The sequence below is a fragment of the Camarhynchus parvulus genome, unplaced genomic scaffold, assembly GCF_901933205.1.
Source record: "Camarhynchus parvulus unplaced genomic scaffold, STF_HiC, whole genome shotgun sequence".
Classification (NCBI taxonomy): domain Eukaryota; kingdom Metazoa; phylum Chordata; class Aves; order Passeriformes; family Thraupidae; genus Camarhynchus; species Camarhynchus parvulus.
The window spans coordinates 1-14,352 of NW_022148053.1; the positions used below are offsets into that span (position 1 = coordinate 1).

The window sequence follows — 14,352 nt, forward strand, 5'->3', positions numbered from 1 at the left end:
ATAACGGCTGACGGTCTTCGCGACGTCACGCAAAGCCGGGCTGTTTTCACTGCGTTCCTCCCTGATTAGCGCTGTCGCGGTGGGGTAATTGGCGCCGTGAGAGTGAGAACGGGCCGGTTTAAGCGGGGAATGAAACGTGGGGAATGAAACCGGGGAACGAAACGCCCTCAGCACCGGGAGGCCCAGCGTTTACCTCAGGCCGTGCTTTCCGTCGGGCTCTACGGGATCGCTAAACGGCCAAAATTAGGAAAAAACAGCGACAACGGCAGAAGAGGCAGCGGGTCCCATCGGAGCCCTCAGCGCCTCTCCCGGAAGTGTCATGGCGGCTGCGCCGCGGGGTATGACGGGAGTCGTAGTGCCGAGGTGACGCGCCACAAAAGAGGCGTGGCCTCTGAGGAGGCGCGGCCAGGGGCGGGATTTGGCGGGAAACCATGTCACGTGCGCGGCGGTCACGTGGCCCCCGAGCGCTTCCGGGGCGCGATGGGGCCGGGGGTGACGGTGAGGGGGAGGGGCGGGCACGGGGGGCGGTCCCGGGGGGTCTTGGGGGGTCCCGGGGGGGTGGGGGAGGGGTCGGGGGTTGAATGGACCGGGGGGGTCCCGGTTTGGGGGCGGAGTCTCGATTTTGTGGGCGGGGTTTCGGTTTTGGGGAGGGGTCTCGGTTTTGGGTTTTGGGGAGGGGTCGCGGTTTTGAGGGGGGTCCCGGTTCTTGGGGGGGTCCTGATTTTTGGGGAGGGGGTCCCGGTATTGGTGGGGTCGCGATTTTGGGGAGGGGTCTCGGACTTGAGGGGTTTTTATTTGGGGGGTCTCTCTCATTTTTTGGGGAGGGGTCCCGCTGACCCCGCCCCCCCGTGCCCCTCCCCCAGCGCTGGTTGTGGGCGGGGCTCCGGCGCTCCCTGCACGTGACGGGCGCGACCCCCGCCCCTTCCCCACCCCTGATCCCCATCGTGGTGGAGCAGACGGTGAGTGGGGGAGGGGCGGCGACCGAGACACCCCCCCCCCCCAAAAAAAAACCCCAAATCCCCCCCCCAAAATCCCACCTGGGACCCCCAAAATTCACCTTGAGACCCCCAAAAAAAACCCCCAGAAAATTCCCTGGGAGCCCCAAAATTTCTCTGGGATCCCCGAAATTCTCCCTGAGACCCCCAAAATCCACCCTGGGACCCCAAAAATTCCCTGGGACCCCCCAAAATCCACCCTGGGACCCCAAAAAACCCCTGGGACCCCCCAAAATCCACCCTGGAGCCCCTAAAATTCATTCTGAGCCCCCCAAAATTGACTCTGAGCCTCCCCAAATCCCTCCTGAATCCCCAAAATCGACCCCAAAACCCTCAAAAAATCCCCTGGGACCCCCAAATTCACTTTAAGACCCCAAAATTCCCTAAACCCCCCCAAAAAATCTCCTCTGTCCCCCCTCAAAAAATCCCCTCAAATTCCCCCCAAAATCTCAATGAATTCCCCCCAAAATCCCCTTGAATTGCCCGAAATTCACCCTGAGGCCCCAAAATCCCCTGAAAATTCCCCAAATGTCCCCGAATTCCCCCTGAACCCCCCGATTTTTGCCCCCCAGGGCCGGGGGGAGCGAGCGTACGACATTTACTCGCGGCTGCTGCGGGAGCGCATCGTGTGCGTGATGGGCCCGGTGGGTACCCCCAAAAATCCCCAAAATCGCCCCAAAAATCACCCCAAAAACCTCCTCAAAATCTCCTCCAAAAATCCCCAAAATCGCCCCAAAAACGTCCTCAAAAAATCCCAAAAATCGCCCCGAAAACCTCCTCAAAAATCCCCCAAATCACCCCAAAAATCACCCCAAAAACCTCCTAAAAACCTCCTCCAAAAATCCCCAAAATCGCCCCAAAAATCACCCCAAAACCTCCTCAAAAATCCCCAAAATCACCCCAAAAACCTCCTCAAAAATCCCCAAAAACTGCCTCCAGAAATCCCAAAAATCGCCCCAAAAACCTCCTCAAAAATCCCCAAAATCGCCCCAAAAATACCCCAAAAACCTCCTCCAAAAAATCCCCAAAAATACCCCAAAAACCTCCTCAAAAAATCCCCAAAATCACCCCAAAAACCACCCCAAAAACCTCCTAAAAATCTCCTTCAAAAATCCCCAAAATCGCCCCAAAAAACCCCAAAACCTCTAAAAATCCCCCAAAATCACCCCCAAAAACCTCCTCAAAAATCCCCAAAATCACCCCAAAAACTGCCTCCAGAAATCCCAAAAATCGCCCCAAAAACCTCCTCAAAAATCCCCAAAATCACCCCAAAAACCACCCCAAAAACCTCCTAAAAATCTCCTTCAAAAATCCCCAAAATCGCCCCAAAAATACCCCAAAAACCTCTTCAAAAAATCCCCAAAAATACCCCAAAAAGTCCTCAAAAAATCCCCAAAATCCCCTCAAAAATCTCCTCAAAAATCCCTCCCAAAATAGCCCTAAAATTATCTCTTAAGTCCTCCTAAAAATCCCCCAAATCCCCCCCAAAATAGCCCAAAATTCCACTTAAATTCTTCTAAAAGTTCTTCAAAATTCCATCCAAAATCTTCTCAAAAATCCCCCAAAATCTTCCCGAAATCCCCAAAAAATCCTCCTAAAAATTCCGCCAAAAATCCCCAAAAAATCCTAAAAAATCCACAAAAGCCTCTGAAAAATCCACAAAAAAATCCTAAAAAAATCCATAAAAAACCCTGAAAAAATCCTCAAAAAATCCTAAAAAAATCCACAAAAATCCCTGAAAAATCCCCCAAAAATCCTCAAAAAATCCTAAAAAAATCCACAAAAATCCCTGAAAAATCCACAAAAAATCCCCAAAAAATCCACAAAAAACCCACAAAAAAAATCCACAAAAACCCTGAAAAATTCCCAAAAAATCCACCGAAAAATCCCCAAAAAATCCTTAAAAAATCCACAAAAACCCCTGAAAAATCCATGAAAAGTCCTCAAAAAATCCCATAAAAATCATCGAAAAACCCTAAAAAATCCACAAAAACCCCTGAAAAACCCACAAAAAATCCACAAAAATCTCCAAAAAAATCCCCGAAAAACCCTAAAAAATCCACAAAAACCCCTGAAAAATCCACAAAAAACCCACAAAAAAAATCCACAAAAAACCCTGAAAAATTCCCAAAAAATCCACCGAAAAATCCCCAAAAAATCCTTAAAAAATCCACAAAAAACCCTGAAAAATCCATGAAAAATCCTCAAAAAATCCCCCAAAAAATCCACAAAAACCCTAAAAAATCCTCAAAAAATCCCCCAAAAAATCCAAAAAAATTCCCGAAAAACCCACAAAAAATCCCCAAAAAATCCCAAAAAAATCATTGAAAAACCCTAAAAAATCCACAAAAACCCTGAAAAATTCCCAAAAAATCCACCGGAAAATCCCCAAAAAATCCTTAAAAAATCCACAAAAACCCCTGAAAAATCCATGAAAAATCCTCAAAAAATCCCCCAAAAATCCAAAAAAATCCCCTGAAATACCCACAAAAAAATCCCCAAAAACCCAAAAAAATCCCCGAAAAACCCTAAAAAATCCACAAAAACCCCTGAAAAATCCACAAAAAATCCACAAAAAAAATCCACAAAAAACCCTGAAAAATTCCCAAAAAATCCACCGAAAAATCCCCAAAAAATCCTTAAAAAATCCACAAAAACCCCTGAAAATCCATGAAAAATCCTCCAAAAAATCCCAAAAAATCCACAAAAAATCCCTAAAAAATCCACAAAAAATCCCCAAAAAATCCCCAAAAAAATCATCGAAAACCCTAAAAAATCCACAAAAACCCCTGAAAAATCCACAAAAAACCCACAAAAAAAAATCCACAAAAAACCCTGAAAAATTCCCAAAAAATCCACCAAAAAATCCCCAAAAAATCCTTAAAAAATCCACAAAAACCCCTGAAAATCCATGAAAAATCCTCCAAAAAATCCCAAAAAATCCACAAAAATCCCCTGAAAAATCCACAAAAAATCCTCAAAAAATCCCATAAAAATCATCGAAAAACCCTAAAAAATCCACAAAAACCCCTGAAAAATCCACAAAAAACCCACAAAAAAAAATCCACAAAAAACCCTGAAAAATTCCCAAAAAATCCACCGAAAAATCCCCAAAAAATCCTTAAAAAATCCACAAAAACCCCTGAAAATCCATGAAAAATCCTCAAAAAATCCCCCCAAAAATCCACAAAAATCCCTGAAAAAATCCCCCAAAAAACCCAAAAAAATTCCTAAAATCTCCAAACCCCCCCAATAATTTTTGGGGCCCCCCCAATAATTTTTGGGGCCCCCCCAATAAATTTTTGGGGCCCCCCCAGATCGATGACAGCCTGGCCAGCCTGGTCATTGCCCAGCTGCTGTTCCTGCAGTCCGAGAGCAACAAGAAACCCATCCACATGTACATCAACAGCCCCGGTGGGTCTGGGGGCTTCCAGGGGGGCTTCAGTGGGATTTAGGGGGGATTTGGGGGGGTTTGGGGAATTTTAGGGGGGATTTGGGGGAGTTTTGGGGGGATTTTGAGGGGTTTTGGGGGGATTTGGAGGGGATTTGGGGAGTTTTAGGGGGGATTTGGGGGAGCACATCCCCATGTACATCAACAGCCCCGGTGGGTCTGGGGGCTTCCAGGGAGGATTTGGGGGGATTTGGGGAATTTTAGGGGGGATTTGGAGGGAATTTGGGGGGTTTTAGGGGGGTTAAAGGGGATTTTGGGGAGGGGATTTGGGGGAGCACATCCCCATGTACATCAACAGCCCTGGTGGGTCTGGGGGCTTCCAGGGGGGATTTGGGGAATTTTAGAGGGGATTAGGGGGGTTTTGGGGAGGTTTGGAGGGATTTGGGGGGATTTGGGGAGTTTTAGGGGGGATTTGGGGGATTTGGGGGGTTTAGGGGGGGATTTGGGGGACCCCATCCACATGTACATCAACAGCCCCGGTGGGTCTGGGGGCTTCCAGGGGGGCTTCAGTGGGATTTGGGGGGGTTTGGGGAGGTTTTGGGGGGATTTGGAGTTTGGGGGAATTTGGGGGGTTTTAGGGGGGTTAAAGGGGATTTTGGGGAGGGGATTTGGGGGAGCACATCCCCATGTACATCAACAGCCCTGGTGGGTCTGGGGGCTTCGGGGGGCTTCAGTGGGATTTGGGGGGGTTTGGGGAATTTTAGGGGGGATTTGGGGAAGTTTAGGGGGGATTTGGGGGAATTTGGGGGGTTTTAGGGGAGTTAAGGGATTTTGGGGGGGGATTTGGGGACGCACATCCCCATGTACATCAACAGCCCTGGTGGGTCTGGGGGCTTCCGGGGATTTGGGGTTTCATTAGGGGGGGGGGTGGGGGGTTTGGGGGATTTGGGGGGGTTTGGGGAATTTTAGGGGGGATTTGGGGGAGTTTTGGGGAGGTTTGGAGGGGATCTGGGGGTTTGAATAGGGGATTTGGGGGGTTTTAGGGGGGATTTGGGGGACCCCATCCCCATGTACATCAACAGCCCCGGTGGGTCTGGGGGCGGGTTTCGGGGGGCTTTGGGGGGGATTTGGGGAATTTGGGGGGTTTAGGGGGGTTAAAGGGGGGGGAGGGGATTTGGGGACCCCATCACCATGTGCATCAACAGCCCCCGTGGGTCTGGGGGCTTCGGGGTGGTTTGGGGGGATTTGGGGAGTTTTAGGGGGATTTGGGGGTTTGAGCCCATCCCCATGTACATCACCAGCCCCGGTGAGGTTTTTGGGGTGTCTGAGAGCGATTTTTGGGATATTTAAAACTGATTTTTGGGGCCTCCAAAGGGAATTTTTGGGGTGTCTAAGGGTGATTTTTGGGGTGTTTAAAGGGTGATTTTTGGTGTCTCTAAAGCTGATTTTTGGGGTGTCTAAAGAGCGATTTTTGTGCCCTCAAGGTGATTTTGAGGGTCTCTAAAGGTGATTTTTGGGGCCTTTCAAGGTGATTTTTGGCGGTTTCTTTCGTAAAGGTGACTGTTGTTTGGCTCATTTTGGTCTATAAGTGCTTTTTGGACAAATGCATTTTGTTTCTGCAGGAGGCTCGGTGACCCCGGGGCTGTTCTGGGTGATTTTTGGGCTATATAATGCAGTTTTTGGGGTATCTAAATTTGCATTTTTGGGTTTTTCCCTGCTCCAGGAGGCTCGGTGATCTCGGGGCTGTTCTGGGTCATTTTTGGGGTATTTAGAGGGCGATTTTTGGGGTCTCCAAAGGTGATTTTTGGGTGATAATTGGACTCTTTAAGGGTGATTTTTGAGGTCTCTGAAGAGTGATTTTTGGGATGTATAAAGAGCGATTTTTGGTGTCCCTAAAACTGATTTTTGGGCTCTCTTGGAGTGATTTTTGTGGTGTTTCAGGGTGATTTTTGCGACGCTCTTTCTGTAGGAGGCTCGGTGACCCCGGGGCTGTTCTGGGTGATTTTTGGGGTATTTAGAGGCGTTTTTTTGGGGTTTCTAAAGGTGATTTTTGGGATGTTTAAGGGTTTTTGGGGTCTCTAAACGGTCTTAGGTTTTTTTTTCTCTGTATGGTGTTAAAGATTGGCGTTCTTTGTGTAGGAGGCTCGGTGGCCTCGGGGCTGTTCTGAGTGATTTTTGGGGTATTTAGAGGCATTTTTGGGGTCTCTAAATGTGATTTTTGGGGTATTTAGAGGGCGATTTTTGGGGTTTCTAAAGGTGATTTTTGGGATGTTTAAAGGGTGATATTTAAACTCTCTAAGGGTGATTTTTGGGGTGTCTAAAGAGCGATTTTTGGTGTCTCTAAAACTGATTTTTGGGCTCTCTTAGAGTGATTTTTGTGGCATTTCAAGGTGATTTTTGGGGTCTCTAAAGGTGATTTTTGGTGCCTTTCAAGGTGATTTTTAGGATGTTCTTTCTGTAGGAGGCTCGGTGACCTCGGGGCTGTTCTGGCTCATTTTTGGGCTATATAATGCTGTTTTTGGGGTATCTAAATTTACATTTTTTGGGATTTTCCCTGCTCCAGGAGGCTCGGTGACCTCGGGGCTGTTCTGGCTCATTTTTGGGCTATATAATGCTGTTTTTGGGGTATCTAAATTTACATTTTTTGGGATTTTCCCTGCTCCAGGAGGCTCGGTGACCTCGGGGCTGTTCTGGCTCATTTTTGGGCTATATAATGCTGTTTTTGGGGTATCTAAATTTGCATTTTTTGTATTTTTCCCTGCTCCAGGAGGCTCGGTGACCTCGGGGCTGTTCTGGGTGATTTTTGGGGTATTTAGAGGGCGATTTTTGGGGTCTCTAAATGTGATTTTTGGGGTATTTAGAGAGCGACTTTTGGGGTCTCTAAATGTGATTTTTGGGATGTTTAAAGGGTGATAATTGGACTCTTTAAGGGTGATTTTTGGGCTCTCTTGGAGTGATTTTTGTGGTGTTTTAGGGTGATTTTTAGGACGTTCTTTCTGTAGGAGGCTCGGTGATCCCGGGGCTGTTCTGGGTGATTTTTGGGCTATATAATGCTGGTTTTGGGGTATCTAAATTTGCATTTTTGGGATTTTCCCTCCTCCAGGAGGCTCGGTGATCTCGGGGCTGTTCTGGGTCATTTTTGGGGTATTTAGAGGGCGATTTTTGGGGTCTCCAAAGGTGATTTTTGGGTGATAATTGGACTCTTTAAGGGCGATTTTTGAGGTCTCTGAAGAGTGATTTTTGGGGTATTTAGAGGGCGATTTTTGGGGTTTCTAAAGGTGATTTTTGGGGTGTTTAAAGGGTCATATTTAAACTCTCTAAGGGTGATTTTTGGGATGTATAAAGAGCGATTTTTGGTGTCTCTAAAACTGATTTTTGGGCTCTCTTGGAGTGATTTTTGTGGCGTTTCAAGGTGATTTTTACGACATTCTTTCTGTAGGAGGCTCGGTGACCCCGGGGCTGTTCTGGGTGATTTTTGGGGTGTCTAAGAGTGATTTTTGGGGTATTTAGAGGGCGATTTTTGGGGTCTCTAAATGTGATTTTTGGGGTATTTAGAGGGCGATTTTTGGGGTCTCTAAATGTGATTTTTGGGATGTTTAAAGGGTGATTTTTGGGGTCTCTAAAACTGATTTTTGGGCTCTCTTGGAGTGATTTTTGTGGCGTTTCAGGGTGATTTTTACGACATTCTTTCTGTAGGAGGCTCGGTGACCTCGGGGCTGTTCTGGGTGATTTTTGGGCTATATAATGCTGGTTTTGGGGTATCTAAATTTGCATTTTTTGGGTTTTTCCCTGCTCCAGGAGGCTCGGTGACCCCGGGGCTGTTCTGGCTCATTTTTGGTGTGTCTAAGAGTGATTTTTGGGGTATTTAGAGGGCGATTTTTGGGGTCTCTAAAGGTGATTTTTGGGATGTTTAAAGGGTGATATTTAAACTCTCTAAGGGTGATTTTTTGGGTGTCTAAAGAGCGATTTTTGGTGCCTCTAAAACTGATTTTTGGGCTCTCTTGGAGTGATTTTTGTGGCGTTTCAAGATGATTTTGAGGGTCTCTAAAGGTGATTTTTGGTGCCTTTCAAGGTGATTTTTAGGACGTTCTTTCTGTAGGAGGCTCGGGCTGTTCTGGGTCATTTTTGGGCTATATAATGCTGGTTTTGGGGTATCTAAATTTGCATTTTTTGTGTTTTTCCCCACTCCAGGAGGCTCGGTGACCTCGGGGCTCTTTTGGGTGATTTTTGGGGTATTTAGAGGGCGATTTTTGGGGTCTGTAAAGGTGATTTTTGGGTGATAATTGGACTCTTTAAGGGTGATTTTTGAGGTCTCTGAAAAGTGATTTTTGGGATGTATAAAGAGCGATTTTTGGTGTCCCTAAAACTGATTTTTGGGCTCTCTTGGAGTGATTTTTGTGGTGTTTCAAGGTGATTTTTGCGACGCGCTTTCTGTAGGAGGCTCGGTGACCCCGGGGCTGTTCTGGGTGATTTTTGGGGTATTTAGAGGGCGATTTTTGGGGTCTCTAAATGTGATTTTGGGGATGTTTAAAGGGTGATAATTGGACTCTTTAAGGGTGATTTTTGGGCTCTCTTGGAGTGATTTTTGTGGTGTTTCAGGGTGATTTTTAGGACGTTCTTTCTGTAGGAGGCTTGGTGACCCCGGGGCTGTTCTGGGTGATTTTTGGGGTATTTAGAGGGCAATTTTTGGGGTCTCTAAAGGTGATTTTTGGGATGTTTAAAGGGTGATTTTTGGTGTCTCTAAAACTGATTTTTGGGTTCTCTTGGAGTGATTTTTGTGGCGTTTCAGGGTGATTTTTAGGATGTTCTTTCTGTAGGAGGCTTGGTGACCCCGGGGCTGTTCTGGGTGATTTTTGGGGTATTTAGAGGGCAATTTTTGGGGTCTCTAAAGGTGATTTTTGGGGTGTATAAAGAGCGATTTTTGGTGTCTCTAAAACTGATTTTTGGGTTTCTTGGAGTGATTTTTGTGGCGTTTTTTTAGGATGTTCTTTCTGTAGGGCTTGTGGGCTGTTGTTTTTTGGGCTATATAATGTTTTTTGTTAATTTTTTTTGTTTTTGCTAGGTCCTGGTGTGGTGCTATATATTTTTTTATCTAATTTTTTGGATTGGAGGTTGGGGGTTCTGGCTCAGGTATTATTTGTTCTAATTTCTTTTTGTGTTTTCAGGAGGCTCGGTGACCTCGGGGCTGGCCATTACAACACATGCGGGGGTCTCAGGCCGCCAGCATGGCTGCTGGTTGGCCTGCCTGGGCACGCCCAACCGCACCATGGTCACAGCCCGGGGGGCCGGGGACCCCCGAAATTGGGGGGGTTTGGAGGGGGTTTGGGGAGGTTTCGGGGGGATTTGGGGGGATTTGTGGGGATTTCGGGGATTTCAGGGGTCTCAGTGTTGTTTTCAGGGAGCCCAAGTTGAGCTTTGGGGGTCCCAGGGTGGATTTGGGGGGGATTTGAGGGGGATTTGGGGGTCCCAGTGGAGCTTTGGTGGTCCCAAGGGGATTTGGGGTGGATTTGGGGGGATTTGTGGGGATTTCAGGGGATTTCGGGGGTCCCTGTGTTGTTTTTGGGAAGCCCAAGGGGAGTTTTGGGGGTCCCAGGATGGATTTGGGGGGCCCCTGTGGGTCCCACTGTGGTTTGGAGGGGATTTGGGGGGGGTTTCAGGTGGATTTGGGAGGAAATTGAGGGGGATTTGAGGGTCCCAGTGGAGCTTTGGTGGTCCCAAGGGGATTTGGGGTGATTTGAGGGGGATTTGGGGTGGATTTGGGGGGTTTGGGGTGGATTTGGGGATATTTGGGCCAGCACGGGGTTCCTGCCCAACGCCCCCATCGTGGTGCACCAGCCCTCGGGGGCGCCCGGGTACGGGACCCCCAAAACTGGGGGTTTGGGGTGGGCTTGGGGAGGTTTTGGGGGATTTGGGTGGATTCGGGGAGATTTCAGGGGATTTCAGGGGTCTCAGTGTTGTTTTCAGGGAGCCCAAGAGGAGTTTTGGGGGTCCCAGGGTGGATTTGGGGGTCCTGGGGGGAAGTTTGGGGGGTCCCAATAGGGTTTAGGGGGAGATTTCAGGGGATTTCGGGGGTCCCTGTGTTGTTTTCAGGGAGCCCAGAGGGGAGTTTTGGGGGTGCCAGGTGTGATTTGGGGGGCCTGTGGGTCCCACTGTGGGGGGATTTGGGGGTTTGGGGGATTTGGGGGGGGCCATTGGTGCCAAGGTTTGGGGTTTGGGGGGGGGATTTGGGGGGATTTGGGGGATTTGGGGTGATTTGGGGGTTTGGGGGTTTGGGGGGGGGATTTGGGGGGATTTGGGCCAGCATGGGGTTTCTGCCCAATGCCCCCATCATGGTGCACCAGCCCTCGGGGGGCGCCCGGGTACGAGACCCCCGAAATTGGGGGGGTTTGGGGCGGGCTTTGGGGCGGGGTTTGGGGAGGTTTCGGGGGGATTTGGGGGATTTGTGGGGATTTCGGGGCGATTTTGGGGGTCTCAGTGTTGTTTCAGGGGAGCCCAAGTTGAGTTTTGGGGGTCCCAGGGTGGATTTGGGGGGATTTGAGGGGGATTTGGGGGTCCCAGTGGAGCTTTGGTGGTCCCAAGGGGATTTGAGGGGGATTTGAAGGGGATTTGGGGGGATTTGGGGGCGTGTTGTTGGGGGCCAGGGGGAGTTTGGGGGGCCAGGGTGGTTTGGGGGCCCTGTGGGCCCACTGTGGTGAGGGGGGGTTGGGTGGGTGGGGGGGTTGGGGGGTTGGGGATGGGGTCCCAGTTTGGGGGTTTTGGGGGGTTGGGGTTGGGGTTTGGGGTTGGGGTGGATTTGGGGTGGATTTGGGGGGGATTTGGGGTGATTTGGGGTGGATTTGGGGGGGATTTGGGGGATTTGGGGGGATTTGGGGGGTGGGGGTTTGGGGTGATTGGGGGTGGATTGGGGGTTGGGGGATTTGGGGGGGGGGGGGGGGGGCACCGCGCGGGGTTTCTGCCCAACGCCCCCATCGTGGTGCACCAGGCCCGCCGGGGCGGAACCCCTGAGGGGGGGCTTTGGGGGGGCTTGGGGGAGATTTGGGGGTCCCAGGGTGGTTTGGGGGGGTTTTTGGGGGGTTCAGGAGGATTTGGGGTGGATTTGGGGGGGTCCTTGGAGGTCCCACTGTGGTTAGGAGGGGATTTGGGGGAGTTTCAGGGGGATTTCGGGGGGTTAGGGGGGGTGGAGGGGCTCCTTGGGGGTCCCAGGGCGGTTTGGGGGGGATTTTGGGGGGTTCAGGAGGATTTGGGGTGGATTTGGGGGGGTCCTTGGGGGTCCCACTGTGGTTAGGAGGGGATTTGGGGAGGGGTCCATGGGGGGATTTGGGGCAACACCAGCAACAGATCTAAAAGTGAGGAGGGGTCTCAAACCCCTCAAAATCCCCGTTCAAATCCCCCAAACCCCCCAAACTCTCTCCGAGCCCCCTCCCCAAATTCCCCAAATGCCCCAAATCCCCTTTAAACCCCAAAATCCGCCTTAAACCCCCAAAACCCCCCCGAATCTCCCCAAATCCCCCCCAAACCCCCCCCCCCCAACCCCGAGCACCCTCCCCCAAATTGCCCGCTCCCCCCGGCCAGGGCCAGGCCACCGACATCGCCATCCAGGCCGAGGAGATTCTGCAGCTCAAGCGGCAGATCAACGGGCTCTACGCCAAGCACACGGGGCAGCCGCTCGCTGTCATCGGTGAGACCCCTCCCCAAATTCCCCCAAAATCCCATTCAACGCCCCCCAAACCCTCCACAAACCCCCCAAAATCCCTCTCCGAGCCCAAAACACCCCCCAAAACCCCCAAAACCCCCAAAAATCCTCCCCAAAACAACCCCAAGCACACGGGGCAGCCGCTCGCTGTCATCGGTCAGAGACCCCTCCCCAAATTCCCCTAAATCCCCTGAGACCCCCCAAAATCCTCCCCAAATTCTCCCGGGGATCCCCAGATTACCAAAACCCCCAAATCCCCCTGAGCTCTGCAAATCCCAAAAATCCCAAATCTGCCCCAAAATCCCCCAAACCAACGGGCTCCACCCCAAACACCCGGGGCAGCCGCTGTCTGTTATCGGTGAGACCCCTCCCCAAATTCCCCTAAATCCCCTGGGACCCCCCAAAATCCCAATTTCTCCCCCCAAATCCCTTCCCCCCCAAACCCCTCTAGGGGACCCCCCAAATCCCCCCAGATTCTGTTCCCCCAAACGGGCCTCCCCCAAATCCCCCTAAATCCCGACCCCAAATCCTTCTAAAACCCCCAAAATTCCATTTTCTCCCCCCAAATCCCCCCTGGGACCCCTCAAACCCCTCTAAGACCCCCAAAATCCCCCCAAATTCTCTCCTGCCCCCCTAGAGGCAGAGATGGAGCGCAACCGGTACCTGACCCCGGTGGGGGTGCAGGAGTCGGGAAATCCTCCCCCCCCCAAATCCCCTCCCCCAAAATCCCAATTTCTCCCCTCAAAATCCAAATTTCTCCCCTAAATCCCCTCAAAATCCCAATTTCTCCCCCCAAAATCCCCCCAAACCCTCTAACCCCCAAAAATCCCCCCCCAAATTCTCCCCCCCCAGGGAAAGGCCAAACGCTACCTGAGCCGGGGGGCTGGGACCCCCAAATCCTCCCCCAACATCCCAATTTCTCCCCCCAAAATCCCAATTTTTCCCCCCCAAATCCCCCCTGGGACCCCCAAAATCCCCCCAAATTCTCCCCTGTCCCCCAAGAGGCGGAGATGGAGCGGGACCGCTACCTGAGCCTGGGGGCGCAGGAGTTCGGGACCCCCAAATCCTCCCCTAAAACCCCCCAAAATCCCAAATCCTCCCCCAAAATCCCAATTCCTCCCCCAAAATCCCAATTTCTCCCCCCAAAATCCCAATTTCCCCCCCCAAATCCCCTCTAAGACCCCCAAAATCCCCCCAAATTCTGCTTTTCCCCCCAGAGGCGGCCATGGAGCGGGACCGCTACCTGAGCCCGGTGGAGGCGCAGGAGTTCGGGCTCCTGGACCAGGTGCTCGTGCACCCCGCCCCGCGGCGAGGACGAGCCCGGCTGGTGCACAAGGAGCCCCCCAAGAGCCCCCCGGGGACCCCCCAAAACCCAACCGAGTCCTGAGACCCCCCCCCAAAAATCTGTGCTGCTCTGTGGGAATAAAGGGTGTGGAAAACCTGGGGGAATTTGGGATTTTTTGGGGGATTTTTTTTTTTTTTTAATTTTTATTTTATTTTTTGGGGATTTTTTTTATTGTTTGTGGGGATTTTTTGGGGGGGGGGTTGGAAATTTTTTTAATTTTTTGGTGGATTTTTTGGGTTTTTTTGGGGATTTTTTGGGGGGGCGGGTTGGAGATTTTTTGGGATTATTTTTGTGGATATTTTGTGGATATTTTGTGGATTTTTGGGGTGGATTTTCGAGGGATTTAGGGGGGGATTTTTCAGGGGATTTTGATGGCTTTTTGGGTGATTTTTGGGGAGATTTTTGAGGGATTTTCGAGAGATTTTCCGGGGATTTTGGGGAGATTTTGGAGAGATTTAAGGACATTTTTTGGGGGGCATTTTGGGAATATCTTTGAGAGGATTCAGGGGAGATTTTTGGGGGCATTGGGGGAGGATTTAGGGGGATTTTTGGGCTATATTTGAGAGGATTTTGGGGAGGATTTTTGGGAGATTTTGAGCAGATCTCATGGAGGATTTAGGGTGTATTTTTGGGGGGATTTTTGGGGAGGATTTTGGCTCGCTCCCTGCGCGCTCCTCTCTGAGTCCTCCATCCGCCAGGGGGCGCTCTCCATGTCCCGCTCTCCATGTCCCGCTCTCCACGTTCCGCTCTCCATGTTCCGCTCTCCATGTTCCTCTCTCTGAGTCCTCCAGGGGCGCTCTCCATGTTCCGCCCTCCGAGTCCTCCACCCATCAGGGGGCGCTCTCCATGCTCCGCTCTCCCAGTCCGCCATGTTCCGCTCTCCATGTTCCGCTCTCCATGCTCCGCCCTCCGAGTCCTCCCCTCCACC

At 50.7% G+C, this 14,352-nt stretch overlaps 1 protein-coding gene across 1 annotated transcript; it reads left to right on the top strand.

Moving 5' to 3' along the window:
• Positions 1–434: 434 nt before the first annotated feature.
• On the top strand, positions 435–13,522 carry CLPP (caseinolytic mitochondrial matrix peptidase proteolytic subunit). Its single transcript, XM_030969669.1, has 9 exons — positions 435–498; positions 864–959; positions 1,568–1,639; positions 4,313–4,409; positions 6,848–6,909; positions 8,083–8,090; positions 10,688–10,745; positions 11,959–12,064; positions 13,297–13,522. Exons 1-9 carry the CDS (start codon positions 481–483, stop codon positions 13,464–13,466), a joined length of 687 nt encoding a protein of 228 aa, XP_030825529.1. The 5' UTR covers positions 435–480; the 3' UTR covers positions 13,467–13,522.
• Positions 13,523–14,352: the final 830 nt, after the last annotated feature.